The 11,941-nt window shown below is 45.2% G+C and overlaps 1 protein-coding gene across 4 annotated transcripts in view; it reads right to left on the minus strand.

Annotated features, from left to right (window-relative positions):
- The window catches only part of LOC109890615 (nck-associated protein 5), a 176,993-nt gene that overhangs the window by 92,294 nt on the left and 72,758 nt on the right, over positions 1 to 11,941 (minus strand). For all 4 annotated transcript variants that reach the window (XR_004209943.1, XM_020482563.2, XM_020482565.2 and 1 more), the window contains one exon: positions 7,161 to 7,224. Coding sequence is in view for 3 of the 4 variants with exons in the window: in XM_020482563.2 (XP_020338152.2) it covers positions 7,161 to 7,224 (64 nt within the window). In the remaining variant the exon portion in view is untranslated. The remainder of the gene's footprint in view (positions 1 to 7,160; positions 7,225 to 11,941) is intronic.

Raw genomic sequence — 11,941 nt, forward strand, 5'->3', positions numbered from 1 at the left:
AACAACTGAACATGAGTTTGAGTAATCGCTTTAGAATGTTTAGTGACCTTTTTGGAAACTAGACCTTTTCTCTTTCAGAAGAGATGGGTTTTCTATCATAAAAATGAGCCAACTCTAACATAAACAGGTTTAAACAAAAACATCTAATCAGAAAATTAAAGGTAAATTGCGGTATTTTGATCTAATATTTAAGGGATTCAAGGAGTTACAAGCAATTGACAAAACATATTGTACTGGACTTATTGCAACTTAAATGACTTGACATCAAAAATGTGTCGACCGATTGTTCAAATACCCACACTAATTGCCAAAGATGTTTACTGTATGTTAAAATCACCTCTATATGCAAAGGTCCAATTTGCCTCAAACACAACTGCAAATGACACTGTTCAGTGATTTGGCCTGGGTTCCCACAATTGTCCATTGTCCCTGCCTTTTGTTCACCACATCTACTTAAAAACACCCCAGGCACAACAACCATGCAATAAAAAAAATGTATCAGCCCCAAATGGCACCCTATTCCCTACATACTACTCGATAATCTCTCCAAGGGCCCTGGTCAAAAGTAGAGCACTACATAGGGAATAGGGTGCAAGTTGGAACGCTACACCTACGTCTGCATACTAAGCCTTGCCAAGAGCTTCGACAACAACACACTTATAACAGCATACATTACATTAAAGGCAGTCTTCTGCTTTTGTTCAATGTATAATTTCTGCCATTTAACAAGGCCCAGATCCGTTAAATCCAACTTTAACATATCTTTATGTTGCCAGAAAATCCTAGCGAGACATTACAGTATTTCACAGCTGAAGTATTTACTGTCCACAGACTTTATATGCGTATGGCAATTGGCCTTGCCCCATGATACCAAGCCTGATAATTGAAAGCATACTCTAACGTGCTAAAACCAACCACGAACATTAAGCTGAACATTAAGCTGCAGCTAGACTAGACGACATTCAGTATTGTCAAAAAGAGGATCAACTCAATGTGAGGGAAAACTGTTCAGGAAATCAGGAGAAAAACTAGCATAAGCATTCTTTCTAAAGCAATATTTACTTTGATGTCTCAAGTGACAAACAAAAGGATTATACCTCTGATTATGATTAGCTTGCATGGCAGTAACCTGTCTGCACGGATGTTCTTCCCTCTCTGTCCAGTAGATGGCCTTCTCTTCCCAAAAAAAACACATCTGTCTAGGCCCATATACACAAAGTGTCTCAGAGTAGGAGTGCTGATCTAGTGCTGATCTAGGATCAAGTCCTCCTTGTCCATATAATCGTATCCATTATGATCTAAAAGGGAAAACTGATCCTAGAACAATAATGAATCGGTTACTTTTGTCACATTTAATGTCTCCTTTACTCTTATCAGTCATATAACCTGTCAGATGAGATGCATTATGGTCCTGCTGACTCCTCAAGGTTTGGAGAGTGGCTCTGCCTAGGGATTGTAGCTGGGTATTCAGGATTAACTTTGAACTCAATGGGATTATCATGCTATTACCTGGGAAGGTAGGGCGGGGAAATAAGCAAGGCCAGTGATTTCATCCAAATATTACTACAGCATTGTTCGGTGAAGAGTGAAACATTGGACTGCCTAGTCAGTTGCACAACTGAATACATTCAACCAAACTGTGTCTTCCGCATTTAACCCAACCCCTGTGAAACAAGGCACGGGATTTGGAGCTGGGTGTATGCATACGATCCATCATTATCAAAATATATACATATGGTATAAACATAGAATCATAACTTCAAATCATGTTTCTGTCATAATATACAGCATATGTAACTGGGCTTGATTGCTCCATGCTACAGTAACCCAGTTGCACTCGACACAGTCCTAGCATGGCTGTGTAATTCTACAGCATTGTGTTGTCATTTATTCATAAGGGACAGACAGACAGGGTTCTCAGTAGTGAATTACTGGACCTTCCGTAACCCCCTGATACCCCTCCATGATCCGGAGGAGATTTTAAATTAATTAGAGACGACTGTGTCTCTCAAGGCCACATTGTGCGCCAGCTGCAGTCTGTGCAATGTTATCAGTGAATGTGTGCGTGTGTGTGTGTGTGTGTGTGTGTGTGTGTGTGTGTGTGTGTAGGGGTCAGGAAAGAGAGGGTAGTGTGTGTGTGTGTGTGTGTGTGTGTGTGTGTGTGTGTGTGTGTGTGTGTGTGTGTGTGTGTGTGTGTGTGTGTGTGTGTGTGTGTGTGTGTGTGTGTGTGTGTGTGTAAGGGTCAGGAAAGAGAGGGTAGTGTGTGTGTGTGTGTGCCCCTCTCTCACTCAATAATCTCTTCATTACACAGTGCACCTCAGTATGCGGCTGGGAGGCCTCGCTGCATCAAAGGTCTGGAGAATATCTCCTTGGCCCAGTACTGCAACACAAACATCAGGGACACAAAGCCCCGTGCAGTTTCCTCCTCCTTCATCAATAATACATGCAGTTTACTGTCTGCCTGTCTGCCTGTCTGCCTGCCAGGCTGGCAGTATATTGACCAGTCTGGATTCTGCTGGAAGAAGTGTAACAAGGGGATTTGTCTGACTGGCAAACTGTAGGCTAAACAATGTGTGTTCACTACAATACAGAATATAGGTATTTACATGCTATTATGACAACAACAACAACCAAATGCTTTAAAAAGTAGCATGTCATGTAGCATGTAATGTAGCATGTCATCATGTAGCATGTCATCATGTAGCAGATCATGTAACATGTCATGTAGCATGCCATGTAGCATGTTTGCCTGAAGTGCCTTTACTCTCTTAGCCTAATTGCACTGAAATAATACATTTTCTAAATAACAATTTAATTTCAGGTAGGTTCTTAGTAGTAGCTCTGCCCTTGGTACATTGAGCAGAGAACAATTACCATAAAATCCATATTTAAATTGCAATATCAAATATGATTATATTCTTGAACATGGCCATTTGCTAAAATAATACTTATCTTCAAAATACAGAGGATGGTGTAAACTGAAACTCATGCTATTCCCTAGAAATCACTGCCCCACAGGTCCCTGGGGAGTCCATAAATTCAATTATCATGCAGGGCAAACCATTACGTTAGAGCCTGGCTATTGCTCTCACGTAGGCAGCCACTCCGGATGTACAGTATACACAAACCCTGGGATATGGTAAACCGTATGAGTGGCCCATTTATCATTGCCAAGGGACCCACACCCTGTCCATCCACACAGAGAAAGAGAGAGAGAGAGAAAGAGAAAGAGAGAGGCACACACACACAGAAACGTAAGGCACACACACGCGCGCGCAGAAACGTAAGCACACACACACCCCAACCCCCCCCCACCCCACCACACGTGCTCCGTCCAGAGACTGCTGGCTCTGTGGAGATGCGATTTAAGCTTGGCTGTCACCCCTCGTCACCCATCTCAATGAGTGAAACCACTATGGGAGAGAGGGATCCCAGTGGTTATGGTCCCCATAGTGGTTTCACACATTGAGATGGGTGACGAGGGGTGACAGCCATCACTGGGATCCCTCTCTCCCGGCACATGGCTGATAAGCCCCAATCTGTAGAGACAGCACCTGAGTTCCCAGCGGTCCCCTCGGTCCCCAGTCCCTCACCAGTGACAAAGATCCTCCAAACAGCTGTCAAAGGCATCTCCATGCTGTCTCCACACAGACCTCAGTCCACCACACAGACTTCAACCATAGACATACAAGGAGTATACTATAGAATGGAAGTAGGCTATTATACTAGCACAATTCTAGAATATAAGTAATGCTATTTCTATTGCTTCAACTCACTATGGAATCCCTTTCTCTCTTTCCCCACTAATGGAGAGCTTATAGCTAGAATGCATAGGCACACTTTCTTGGTTCATCATCCATTTGGCCTACTGCACTGTGTGTTTGTCCAGATCTCTTTTAAGACTTAGATTTGTAACAGTACCCCGTTTAAGTGCATTTTCCCCCATGAATTACCATGAATTACCACTGGTGCATTTGGATCCTTTGGAGTAAATGAGACTGCTGAATAGCCTCGAATGCGATGCTGATGAGAGAATGTTTCAATCCCTTTCGCTTGAGTTTCATTCAAGCGTGAGCGAATCGCATGCAGTAATCAAGGAAGGAGAAATAAAGTGTGTGTGAGTGTGTGTGTGTGCGTGTGTGTGTGTAGACTTGCACGTGTGTGAATGTGTCTGTGCATGCAAGCTGTACGCATCTACACTTCATGATGGGTCTATTAAGCTGTGATACCATGGTGTGCCTCGGGGGAAAAAAGTGTGTTTCACACAAAGTGCAGCGTTTGTTTTCCCACGTTGTTTATACAGCCGCTTCCAGTGGTCATAATCTCAGCCGCAGCACCTAGCGACCTCAGAAGCCACACTTTTTTAAAAACTTCTCTCTCTCTCTCCCTCCACCTCTCCCTCCCTCCCTCCCTCCCTCCCTCCCTCCCTCCCTCCCTCCCTCCCTCCCTCCCTCCCTCCCTCCCTCCCTCCCTCCCTCCCTCCCTCCCCAGCCAGCCAGCCAAGCCCAAATACTCCTCTCTCTCTCTCTGGGCTGGCTTCGATGTGAAGAATTCCAGAATTCTGAATTCCAGGGGAAACCCACAGCAGCGACTGGTACTGAATGAGAGGGTTTGACTGGAGAAAGACAGGCCACGCTTGTTGGAGTGACTGGGCCTGTGTTCTGCCTTCTCTGAGCATAAACACGACCAGTTACCAGAGCTCATCATCAAATACCTTGTGGGGGATCCAGTGTTTTTCTTCCTGGCTGAGTTTGAACGGAAGGTGGCTGGGTGGGGCTGGCTGATTAAACACCCCGCAGGGCTTAAGATAATGTTTAAGCAGTACACAGCACTTTCAAGGTCTGGCAGGTATGGCTATAACAACATCTCCTTATAACCAATAAACCAATGCATATAAGTCATGTCTATCATATAGGGACTCAGTATCTTAACCACAATTCTCATTTAGAAGACCAGGGGCCATATCTATCAAGGGTCTCTGAGTAGGAGTGCTGATTTGAATAGGGTTACATGGACAGGATGAGAAACTGATCCTAGATCACCACTCCTACTCTGAGACACTTGATACATATGTATTGCTTTTTTACAAACTCCTGCAGTTTAAGTTCTGATAACAAACATTAAATGCCCAATGAAGAATGATACAGAAGTCTAAGACCCATGTCATTGGCAGTTGCCATGGTTTTGCGCAACTGTACCCCCCAATTTAAAACACTAGCTAAAGTTAAGACTTGTTACTCAGTTGTATTAACATCGAGTGTTGTATTACAAAATCAAAACCCTCCCTCCCTCACTCCCTCACTCCCTCCCTCCCTCCCACCACAGAGAAGAGAGCATAACTAGTTAAAGAGGAGGGTCAGAGATGCACACTTCAAAGTCTACAGCATTTCATCTGTCGTCTTCTGGAGGCTGTGTGTGTGTCTGTGTTGGTATCTGTATATCATTACTTGTCTGTGTGTGTGAGGAGGTTACTCTCTATTTCACCTTGCCATCACATTAACAATTATCTCCCTGATGCAGCCCTCTTGTTTGATTTCTATTAAAGACCCTAAAGACCATGCCTGAGCTCCCAGCGGAGAGGAGCATCTCCTAGGCATGTGTGTGTGAGAGGAGGGATAATCCCAATTTCAAAATGGAGCTCAGAAAGACACACACACACACCCCACATTCTTCTTTTACCACTCCCTTCCCCTCCTCCTGTCTGGCATAGATAACTCATCCCTCCTCCACCCCCCTTTCCTCACAAACACACCCGGAGTTGTAATTAGCATGGCATCCACTCTCATGACTCGAAGAAGCAGTAGTCAGAGAAAGCCTCGCACAGCCAGGCAGTAGATATTTCCCTCCTAGCTCTTCACTAAGGTCAGAGGCTAATCAGTCTCTTAGTCTGACTGACTACAGGACGAGGTGCTGACACACAGAGTTTCCCAATGGAGCCTGAGATAAGAGCTATGTGGGAACTTCCTTCTCTTGTGCTGGGACTGTATGGGATTTGCTACAGTGAGCCTCAACAGCGAGAGCCTGCACTGTGTTAAGACACATGTGACTCTGATTGCATGGTCACGTCTGACCTTGCAGACAGCTACAGCATGCCTCAGGAACCGCAATGCAGAAATCAATACACTGGGTAGGTCGTTCTTCACAGTCACGAACTAACATCCAAGTCTTTTCCAAAGACTCCATGGTAAACATCACCGTCTCAGTGAGGTGCTTCCAGGAAACATTTCTCTTACCATCGACATCGTCATTTAGCGGATGTTTTTATCCAGAGCAACTTACAGCAATAAGTGCATACATTTTCATACTGGTCCCATGTGGGAATCAAACCCACAACCCTGGCAGTGCAAGCACCATGCTCTACCAACTGAGCCATACAGGACCATCTATACAAAGAAGGCTATGTACAGTATGCGGCCATTGTCATGATGCGTATGCTTGCCACTCTATACAGTATATAGTGTTGTTCATATCCATGTCTGTTCTACTGTGTTTTAATGTTACGAGCCCAGGCTTTTAACTCGGTATTCTCAGGCGGACTTCTAAAATGCTGGAACTCGAGACCACTACCACCACGAAAAAGCATTGTAGATATGGTGATCCTAGAGTATGTCAATCTTAAGTCTGCTTTAGGATTGCTGCCATAGCGCTCTTTTATGAAGCTATTTGGGGCTTTACTGCGGTTCTAAACAGCTGAGTCCAAGGCCTGGCTGTCGCTCTAGAGACTGTGGTCAGCTGGTATCTGCTCTGTCACACTGTCAGTCCACTCACTGCGAACCCTACCTCACGCCCTCTGCGTCAGCACTACTGGCTCCCTGGTCTGCTTTCCCCTTGTTATACAACCGCTGTGTGTGTCTGTGTGTGTCTGTCTGTGTGTGCGTGTGTGTTTAAGCGCTACATTTGACGTCATCCCTGAAATCTGCAGCACTAATGAGCGATGATAATACCATCGCGATGGGAGCAAGACCTAGAATTGCCACCCGGAATAGTGCTGCAAGACCCAACGTAAATATATGTTTTTGGTTGAGGAAAGTTAGCAGTGCAGTGACCTTGGTCGATGACCGAGCAGGACTGGCATGACTACAACTGTGGGCTGTGGGTTTAAGACTGATAATGCGTGTGTGTGTGGTGTGTCTGTGTGTAAGACAGAGCATCAACAGTACCATTGTTCCTTCACTTTTGCTTCGTGCGACTTCCCTCTGCAGGCGAGCCACGGCCAGTTTCTCCCTGAACACAGAGAGAGAGAGAGAGAGAGAGAGAGAGAGAGAGAGAGAGAGAGAGAGAGAGAGAGAGAGAGAGAGAGAGAGAGAGAGAGAGAGAGAAGCAAGTGAATAGCAGATCGTTTTTCATTGGGACACAGTCAGGCAGGCTCTCTCTGTCAGTGCTCCATGCACTGTGTTCTGCCAAACAACTAGCTAACAGCACTGTGGTTTACCAACACGTCAACAAACAACAAACAGAAAGGGTATAGGGGACAGCAACTAGACACTACACACTAAACAGAGACACACTAGCCTACGCCTTGACAAAAATTGCACACAAAAAGCACGAAAAGCATTCCACTTTGACAACCATAAACATCCACACAGTTATAGAGATACAGTGTCTAGCGTTCTATTTCTATGAAAACTGTAGAACAGACAAGCCCCCCCAATCTCACGCGAGCTCAATCATTTTGCTAATGAGAGAAAGTGGCAAGCTCATGTGCTGGCACTGATAACGATGGCCTCTTTAGAGCTTTTCCCAAGGTATCACTGCCTGACTGACTAACAGTTCTCTCGGCCAGGCATGCCTTCCATACTAATTAACAACATACTGTAACATGTTTGAAAGCTACAGACAAGAGGAATTGTCCTGCTGCGGTTTCAATGCCAGCCAGTCACCATCATATTGCTACCCCACAAAACAACGTTTAGTATTCCATATTACTGTAGCTACCTGTCTGGAAGCAACAGACAACTCCTTTAGGCCAGGCATACCTTCCATATTAGCAACATATCCAAAGGCAAGAAACAAGAAGAGGTACTGTAATGCTGTGGTTTCATTGCCCACCAGCCACCATTGTTAGCCTACAAAATAACTCTTAGGATTAGAAATAGGGCAATTTCACGGCATCGGAATTGCGCTGAGACTCCAACAATGAGTTTCTTCTTTGACTCACCTGGGGAAAGTCCTGTGTTAAAAAGACTACCAAGGTAGTAGCTATAGTAGATAAATATGGATATAGTAGATGAATATGGATGTTGAAGTCCCCATTGAATTAGTAGTTTGTAGGACAATACTCTCCAGCGCAAAATAAGAAAGTTCTGGTTTGTTTGTCATCCAACTGCAGTGTGTGAGGAAAAGGAAAGAGACAAAAGAGAGACAAAAGAGACAAAAGAGACAAAAGAGACAAATTCAATTACGCAAAGTCTTGGCACTGATTGATAAACAGTGATGCAGTGAATCCGACCTGAAGTTGATGCAGTGAATCTGAGTGTAAGTTGACCTGCCCTATTAAAACACAGACAAAAGCAAACAAACGTGCACACACACAGTATCGTGACTGAGCTGTGAGAAATCTGTGCCCTACACGCTACACCTGAAACACACGGCAACACACTCACACTCCAGTTGCGCAGTCCTATTAGTAACCATTCCAGTTACTGTGTGTGTGTGTGTGTGTGTGTGTGTGTGTGTGTGTGTGTGTGTGTGTGTGTGTGTGTGTGTGTGTGTGTGTGTGTGTGTGTGTGTGTGTGTGTGTGTGTGCGTGCGTGCGTGCGTGCGTGCGTGCGTGCGTGCGTGCGTGCGTGCGTGCGTGCGTGCGTGCGTGCGTGTGCGTGTGTGCTGTGTCACCTTGTGAGAAACTCCTGAACTTCTGTAACTCGTCACCACGGTCTACACTGTTTTCCTAACTGGCAACTCATCACATACCCTGCTGCTACTGTTTATTATCTCTCCTGTTGCCCAGTAACCTTACCCCTACCCATATACATATCTACCTCAATGACCTCGTACCCCTGCACATGGACTCGGTACTGGTACCAAGTTATCGTTACTCATTGTGTATTTATTCTTTGTGTTGTTATCTTTTTATCACTCATATCTTTTCTCTCTCCGCATTGTAGGGAAGTAAGCATTTGCCTGGTAATCTCCACCTGTTGTTTATTAAGCAAGCCTTTGTTAGGTCTGCGAGCTAGACATGTAAGGGGTTAAGTTTCAGGCCACTTATTCACAGACATGCTACAGGGGGCAGGAAACTTAAGCTAACTGCGCCCGTTGAGAAAATCATTGCCAAAAATAAAGCCATTTTTACATTCTGTGTAAAACATAATTACAGTAATTGGTACATTTTTAACAGGCAGTCAAAACAGTACCTCAACATGGCAACATTTGACTCCAAGTTCAGCCCTGAGAATGTGGAGGGGTGGTATTTGAATAGGATCATGTAAGTAAGGGGTGGAAAAAGACCGCCGGAGTAATAGACAACCTATTAGGCATATTTGATCCCGACATCATGTGGCATCTGCATTCCAACCACCACCAAGTTAGCCCATTCTGCTGATCTGTTTCTCTGGGAACGGCTAGGCTAGCCTGTCCATGACCAGCTGTGTAAACCTACCTCTCAAAAGAGACACAGAATGAGAGTCCGTCCTTAAAGCTATAATGACAAACATTCCAGATATCAGAACTCATTCTCCTTGAGCTGTGATGATGGTTATAAATAAATAAGGCTGTGTTCCAATATGTCGCACAAGCATGCAGTACCACTTACTAGAATGTATTGGGCATGTGTTCTAATTAAATGGTATAGTACTACGGAATTGGAACATGGCCAAGATGTGTTTTGCAATACTCTGATCCCATGTTTGATCGAACACAGGCGGAAAGGAAGCATCTTGTATGCTCAGACTGCTAACTGTCCACAGTTGACCATGTGTTTGGGAACCTTTTCATCTTCATATTTAATTGAAACCCCAGCTGCATCCAAACCCTCCTCCCTTCATCCCTGCTTTCCCCCCCCCCCTGCTCTTTGAACACGGTTAGGGGGCTTCGGGAGCGAGTGCATTCCAACGGCAGCGACGGGCAGACAGATCAGGGTTGGCACCTCGCTGGCCTCCAGCAGTTCCCAGTGACCTGGAATCACCTGGCACTGCCCACACCAGTGCTCAGTCTGTGCCCACAATGTGCCCACAATATATCCACCACGAGCAGTTGGGGCAGTGGAGAGCAGGAACGCAGCCTGACTAGCTCCACGCTTCAGTGAAGCAGGCCCAACCACCTAACACCCCCCGCAGACGCCCCACTGCTTCCCACGCCTCGCACAAGCTGCTGCTGCGAAGGGCAACGGGCCAAGGACCAGGGAGGGCCAAGCTCTGCCCCCAGGCTGACACCACGGGCAGGGCTGGGGCAAGGGAGGGCCCCCCAACCATCTCATATCCCACATGCCATCTCATCGCTCGCCCTATAGGGCTAGGGGTACTTTTGGCAATATGTACTGACAGTATGAACGTTATGCCAAAAAACTACATTTGATTGGTTACTGCAGGATATGGGATGAGAACTATACTGAAACCTTATTAATCAGGGTCCATATGCTTCTGAACATCTAGTTCTGACCCAGGATCAGCTGTCAGCTGTCCACCCACCCACACAATACTGCATTGGTCTTTTCCTCATTGGGATGTTGTTATTCGTGCACCATCACAAGAACATCATCTTCCTTTAGGTTTCATATGACAGCCTAGAATGTGCCAAGGCGAGGCGAGGAAAGGGGTGTGTATGAACACAGATCAAATCAGCCCTGTTTCCCCATACATTCTCCCACATTCTCCAGGCTAACCAATCTTCCCCATCTCCCGATTGTTTTCATCGTCACGCGGAGACAAAGGAGCGTGGCGTCGGAGCATACGCGCCTGCAAAGACATGATCTGGCGAGGGGCAGGAGGATCAATCATTCTCCGGGAGATGTTATTTGCCAACCTGAGCTGACACGTTCGCCCCCCAGACACGCTTTGAACTGCATTGTGGGAGGCAGCTCGTTTTGTTGCGTTTTTTCTTTCATCCTTATGATCGTTCCATTGTCAACCATTGTCCCTTGTGTGAGGTTGTCTGCTTTAAGTCTATTTTGTCAAGTCTAAGTTTGCCTGATGAGGAAAAAAGTTATCCTTACTCATAATGCTTAGGGTTACTCTGTATACCAAACTATACATTCATACACTGGCAAGCCAAACCTACCTCTCTGTCCTATCAAAACCATTGTTACATATGCTGTAGCATTGTGGCAATGAGAAAATGACATACTGTGGCAGGTAGCCTAGCGTTTAGAGCACTGGGCCAGTAACCGTAAGGTTCAAATACCCAGGCAGACAAGGTGGAAACCTGTCAATGTGCCATGGAGCAAGGCACGTAACCCTAATTTGCTGCAGGGATGCCATACTACTATGGCTTACCCTGTAAAACAACAAATTTCACTGCTTTGACAATAAGACATTGTCCATGGATATACAAAAAAGTACTTAGTCAGCCACCAATTGTGCAAGTTCTCCCACTTAAAAAGATGAGAGAGGCCTGTAATGTTCATCATAGGTACACCTCAACTATGACAGACAAAATGAGAAAAAAAATTCCAGAAAATCACATTGTAGGATTTTTAATGAATTTATTTGCAAATTATGGTGGAAAATAAGTATTTAGTCACCTACAAACAAGCAAGATTTCTGGCTCTCACAGACCTGTAACTTCTTCTTTAAGAGGATACTCTGTCCTCCACTCGTTAACTGTATTTATGGCACCTGTTTGAACTTGTTATCAGTATAAAAGACACCTGTCCACAACCTCAAACAGTCACACTCCAAACTCCACTATGACCAAGACCAAAGAGCTGTCAAAGGACACCAGAAACAAAATTGTAGACCTGCACCAGGCTGGGAAGACTGAATCTGCAATAGGTAAGCAGCTTGGT

The sequence above is a fragment of the Oncorhynchus kisutch genome, linkage group LG5 (assembly GCF_002021735.2).
Source record: "Oncorhynchus kisutch isolate 150728-3 linkage group LG5, Okis_V2, whole genome shotgun sequence".
Taxonomy (NCBI): Eukaryota; Metazoa; Chordata; class Actinopteri; order Salmoniformes; family Salmonidae; genus Oncorhynchus; species Oncorhynchus kisutch.